The sequence below is a fragment of the Poecilia mexicana genome, unplaced genomic scaffold (genome assembly GCF_051168715.1).
Source record: "Poecilia mexicana isolate PSO_F unplaced genomic scaffold, ASM5116871v1 scaffold_15, whole genome shotgun sequence".
Lineage (NCBI taxonomy): Eukaryota > Metazoa > Chordata > Actinopteri > Cyprinodontiformes > Poeciliidae > Poecilia > Poecilia mexicana.
In genome coordinates, this window is record NW_028263384.1 from 5,756,989 (window position 1) to 5,763,133 (window position 6,145).

The 6,145-nt window shown below is 39.1% G+C and overlaps 1 protein-coding gene across 1 annotated transcript in view; it reads left to right on the forward strand.

Moving 5' to 3' along the window:
- The window catches only part of LOC106908272 (cadherin-1-like), a 33,155-nt gene extending 27,524 nt beyond the window's left edge, over positions 1-5,631 (forward strand). The window contains exons 10-18 of the mRNA XM_014974326.2: positions 180-365; positions 524-774; positions 922-1,064; positions 1,317-1,408; positions 3,169-3,304; positions 3,644-3,862; positions 4,300-4,430; positions 4,638-4,787; positions 4,873-5,631. Coding sequence (XP_014829812.2) covers positions 180-365; positions 524-774; positions 922-1,064; positions 1,317-1,408; positions 3,169-3,304; positions 3,644-3,862; positions 4,300-4,430; positions 4,638-4,787; positions 4,873-5,085 — 1,521 coding nt within the window. The 3' untranslated portion in view covers positions 5,086-5,631. The remainder of the gene's footprint in view (positions 1-179; positions 366-523; positions 775-921; positions 1,065-1,316; positions 1,409-3,168; positions 3,305-3,643; positions 3,863-4,299; positions 4,431-4,637; positions 4,788-4,872) is intronic.
- The last annotated feature ends 514 nt before the right edge of the window (positions 5,632-6,145 follow it).

Consider the following 6,145-nt stretch of genomic DNA (forward strand, 5'->3'; position numbering starts at 1 on the left):
CATAGAATTAATTGTTCTGACTGAGATGTTGAGAATCAAAGCAGTAAAGCAGGATGTCCCATTTTGGTAAGCCAAGAATCCCCAAGAGTTAAAGGATGAGTTGTGTATGCAAATGTGTGAAGATGATTTGGAATTTGTTGTGGTGATCAACCTTAAAAATGTCTTCCGTCTCCTCTCAGTATGCGGGAACAGTTGAAGAGAATAAGGTAGATGCTCTAGTTGTTAAGATGGAGGTGACAGACGGTGATGAGCCTCATACTCCTGCCTGGAATGCAAAATTCAGCATCATTAATGGAGATCCAGGAAATCTATTTACTGTGAAAACAGGAACAAACAAACAAGAAGGAATCATCACTACTGCTAAGGTAAGAGGACCAGCAGGTTCTGATTGTTGGACCAAATTTAACTATTGTAAAGTAGTTTGTTTTAATCAAAATTCAGCTCCTATTACATTTATCATTTGAAGTTCAGCCTGAGCTGTTAATGTCTGAGTTGACACTAAAACTTTCTTCCATTAATCCAGGGTCTGGACTTTGAGAGAACCAGTAAGCACACTCTGCTGGTCACAGTGGTGAATGAGGCTCCTTTTGCTCCTTCTGTTCAATTGGTTACTTCCACTGCTACAGTGGTGGTGACTGTGAAGGATGTCAATGAACCTCCCATTTTTGAAACAGAAGAGAAGCATGTTTCCAAAAGTGAGAACCTTGCTGTGAACAGCACTGTAGTGCAGTACACGGCTTCTGATCCAGACACTGGACGCAAACAGAAAGTCATGTAAGGAACCTGAAAATCCTCCAACTTGAGGAATGTCTGCATACATATTTTAAATTTATGTTGTAGATAAATACTAATCTCTTCATTATTCTGTTTGCAAAGTCCTGCTTTGTGTTATTTATATCAGTTTTTGTCCTTGATGTTCAGGTATAAAATACTCAAAGACCCAGCTGGGTGGTTTGGCATTGATAAGGATACTGGTGTGATAAAAGTGAGAAACCAAATGGACAGAGAATCCAGCTTTGTCAAGGAGGAGAAATACACAGCCCTGATTGGTGCATATGATGATGGTAGGTGTGAGAGTTGACAGTCTTAATGGTTTTGGAAGAAATCTTTATGAATCAGTGCAAGTTAAAAGGAATTCAATGATTTGAGCTAAAACTGTCAAGATTGCCTTGAAAAGAGCTCTTTAGAATATCATTACCTGTAGCACTGAATTTCTCAATTTTTCTTGTAGAGATTTTCTTCTACTTCCTCATTAGATCATTGAAGGTGTCAACAGGACTATTCATGCTTCACTACTGTTTCTTCCATGTCTCCAGATCAGATCCCAGCTACAGGAACTGGAACGCTAATCATTAAACTTGAGGATGTCAACGACAACGCCCCAGTTGTTGAGGATCGTTCATTTCAAGTACGTACCCTCCACCCAAACCAGGTCTAGATAATTTATGTTTTGCTCCTACCTTTTTTTTAAATGGGTGCAAAATGAGAGCTACTCTGTGTCCTGCTTGCTCTGTTTTGATTCTGGATGGTTACGTCATCACCGAGCACAAGGGCATAACTACATACTTTCTGAGGTGTATGTGGACACACCATCAGCATCCACCCCGCAGTGTAGTGTTAAAACAGTGTTTTAACACTACACTGTTACATTTCGTGACTTTGCACTTGCCATTTGTCAAGAATAGCATCAAATGAAATGGACCGTACCAATGGACTGTACCCATAATCTAGTATATTAAGCTTTAAATAAGCAAGTGCAAAAGTATTTGATAAAAAGTAAAATGCTCAAGTACTGAGTGACTGATCATAATACAGGATTTATATTTTTAAATTCTTGTCAGACAGCCAAAAGTAAATTCGGGTATTTTAAAGTCTAATACCAAAATATTTAAACAAATAAGGAGTTCTATGACGACCACAGGGTAATGTGTGTTTTTTCATGGGGGGGAACTTAAAAATATGAAATAAAAACAGGGTAATATTTCATTAAGTGAACCGAAGACCCTGTTGAGTCAGTCGTTTGTCTAGAACCACCCTTGGGCTGCAGGTTTGTGTCTGAGCCATTGGTTAGCATGTTTTCCTTCATTCATATAGCTTGATAGGAAGTCAGGTTATCCAAATTCTCAGGAGATGCTGATGTCTGGTTCTTTAGGTTCTTATGGGTCTGCAGTGTTCCTCCCTTATCCATTTGATATAATATGGATATAATATATCCATCTGACATAATACAGCACATTTTTAAAAAGAATTGCCAGTATTCCTCACCAATATTGTTCTGCCTGGCATGTGTGTCTTCCCACTCACGACTGTACTTTTGCAAGAGTTTTCTTCTGAGAACGTGGTGAAATATCTGGTAGAGGTCGTTTGTCGGTAGTGCTCCAGGGGTCCTGTATAGCTCCTGCTATGACAGTTAGCTAACCTTAATATTTCTTGTTTTATTTTGGTCATTATTGACTAAATAATGTTGATGTGTGTGATAGGCGTGTGTATCGGACATTTATAGAAATATGGAACAAATTGTGTCTTGTATTTGTTCAATATGCAACATTTAGCAGCCAAATATAGGAAGATTCTGTATTTTAGGGGACGGGTGGTAACCCTAAACACTGATTATACTTACCTACTGTTTTTCAATCATTTTGAAAAGCTTTCTCCAATGTCTTTATCCCTCTCCCTGTTTGGTGCCCCAGAGAGCTATTTTTTTTTCTGCCACTCCATCTTTACCTCACTTTTGTCAAGTGCACTGTATACGACAATTCAGATTTTAAAAAGGGGCGGGAGGACGCACTTGAGCACGGTTTCGAAGGGGTTCACTCCCAACAGACCTATGTGGGAGTAGAGAGCGACAGGAGAGGAGGTGCAAGAGCAGAGGGACGTCTGATCAGTGCCGTTCCGCTATTGATCATTTCATACATGCACAAACAGCTGTTAAATACAGAAAATACAGACTAGAAAAAAATTTCCCCACATCGTTTTGGCGCCCCCTCTAGTGCAGCGCCCCTCTGCATTGCGTACAGTGCATCCCCACTTCTTGTGCCACTGACCAAGCATCACCTCAGTTGGCCAGCTTAGTTATAGTTTGACTTAATTTTCAGTTGTTGAATAGAAAATTACAAATGTACTGTAGCATAATCCCATCAGCGGTTTAAATCCATTTTGTTTCCACAGGTCTGTAACAAGAAACCAGCTCATCAGCTGCTGACTGTAACAGATAAAGATGGACCAGGCTTTACTTCTCCATACAGCGTCAACATAAAGGACTCCTCTACTAAGGCTAACTGGACCGCTGTGATGAACAACAACAGTATGTAAACTAGTAATGACTGATATGAACTAACAATTATATCACAATATTGTTGCCGTTTCTGTTCTAATGGCGATGTAAATGATTCCAAAGGCCTGTTGAATTTTCTGCTAATCTGGCAGACCGAAGCTGACCAAGCCAAAGTTACCTCTGCAAATAAAAACTGCCTAAACCTGTAAAATAGAAATATTGCTTAAAGATCACCTGAATAAAACAAATCTAAATGTTTGTAGTGGGAATGCAATAAAGCTTGATGAAAAGAAACTTGTATTGACAAAACAATTGGCAATGTAGGAATTAGTTTTGTGACGGTGTTTATTGTATATTTTTCTTTTTCAGAAACTGGTATTATTCTGACTTTGATCCGTGAGCTGGAGAGCGGATTTTACAAGGTGATCATGACGGTTTCAGACAACCAGGGCCTGTCTCAGGTCAGCACAGTCACAGTTGAAGTGTGTGACTGCACTGGAGAAGAAGTGACCTGTAGAGAGAAAGTTATTGCTGGCTCTAACCTGCCAGTGATCCTGGGAATACTCGGTGGCGTCCTCCTGCTACTTAGTGAGTTTAAGAATTTACCACAGTTCTAGATGAATATAGGTTCTTTCAATGAAAGTTGGTCTGAAGAAAAATTGCTTATGGTTTTGATCTTTTCAGTCTCTAAATGACAAAAGTTCAACTATGAATTAACTAAAAGAATAATTTACTGAATTTGCTACTTGAAGAGAGTCATGTCAGATATTTTCACTCTGCTTTTGTCTGGATTAGTTTCTCTGTCTACTACTCCACTCACCCTCAGTCTTGACTGGAGTAGATTGTATTGTATTTTATCTGTCCAGACTTGATGAGGTAACCCAGGACATATTTTGGCATCATCATTCATCTCCTTTTCCAGTGTTTATCTAAAGACACAGTCAGTCCATAGTGGCCACCTTCCAGCTATATGGGATGATTTTGCTCTTGAAATTAAAAGTAATGTCAGCTTTTTTCTCTTTCAGTGCTGGTCCTGCTGCTGCTGCTATTGGCAAATAAAAACAAGCCAAAGAAGGAACAACCTTTACTCCTAGATAAAGACGTCAGAGACGACATCTTTTTTTATGATGAGGAGGGAGGCGGAGAGGAGGACCAGGTAAATGCTGCTTATATAATCAAGATTTATACTCTGGAACATTGTTTACATGTAATATTTTTTTACATGGGGCTGATGGCTATAACTGTTCATGAGAACACATTTAAATCTTTACTTTCAACAAGCTCTTCTGGTGGTTTAACACAGTGACTGTTTTCATGACTTGTAATCGAAAAGGAAGCTTTATTTTGCATTATTCTCCATTAGGACTACTTTGATCTGGGTGTTCTCCACCGTGGTTTGGACAACCGTCCCCATGTGTTCAGGGATGAAGTGGCTCCAGTTTTTCAGTACCAGCCTGTTGTGTACAAACCTCGGCCTGCCAATCCAGAAGATATCGGCGGCTTCATTGATGATGTGAGTTCAGAACACCACTGAAAAACTTACTTCTGTTGAAAAATAAGCCTGTAAGCATTATAATGCATTTCACTCTACGACACAGAACCTGAAGGCGGCAGACAACGACCCGACTGCTCCCCCCTACGACTCCCTGCTGGTGTTTGATTATGAAGGAGGAGGTTCTGAAGCTGGAAGCATTTCGTCTCTGAACTCGTCAAGCGATGGAGACCAGGACTATGACTGCCTCAGCGACTGGGGCCCTCGCTTCAAGAAACTGGCAGACATGTACGGAGGAGGAGATGATGACATGATGTAAATGTTCCAGTACTGAGGAAATGAAGCTGCATGAGTTTAAGTGTGCTGAAGTACTGACATCAGTGAGATGTTGTTTTGTGAATTTTAGTTCAGGCCCATTGGTAGTTGAGCCACTTCAGGGTTTGGTTTTATGAGTTTTCTAAATTAGAGAGGTCTTTCTGAGCCTTTTTTTTGTTTTTTTGTTTTTTGTTTTTTTAGGCTTGCCAAAAATGTTTTTTTTTTATTTGTAGCTTACTGGTATAGTGGACTCATACACTGAGAGACTTGCAGTATCACTGGTTTAAAAAATTGTGTGAAGCTGGTGAAATAAGGTACTTTTTATCTTTCATTTTTTGTATACTGTTTTTATATTTTTGCTTCAAGGATAGATTAGAAACATTTCAGAAATCATGAAATCCTGGTAGCCAGCCTAAAGTGAGTCAACCTCTCGACTACATTTGAGTTGATAATGCCTCTTGTACTGCTTTAAATCTTGATGCAATAATTTCTGATGTATGGTAAAAGCTTAAATGTAATGCTTTACTTTTATATAAAGTTATACATTTTAGATTTGTGTGGTGTTTGTGTTTTCCAGAATAGTAATTACTTTATTTATTGCAACAGTCAAACGATTGGAACATGGGTTTTATTATAACAATGTTTATTAAAAATCCATTAGAATGACTTTTTCTGAACTGGATTCTCAAAGGCCCATGATTTTAATGATGCCAGGTTGAAAACTGGAAAGTTCCCAAATAAATTACTGGAAAACTGCATTGCAGCTGTGGCTTTGACATAAGCATGTGAGTCTATGCATCAATACTGAATGTAAAGTCCTTTTGGTTTTCTGGACTTCAGAAAAGTGTTGCACAACTACAGACTCATCTGGAATCTGTCACCAACCAGCTGGTTGTGGTCTGACAACATAACATTTTGTGATATAAACTCGACTGTTTTAGAGGAAGGAAGACGAATCTGATCCTAAACATAAAATGGAAACTTGATGCTTTGCGGTGCTTTTCTGTGCCGTATTGAGAGCATGGATGGGACCATGTGTTGCTTGTTTTGTGTGTCTTCCCACA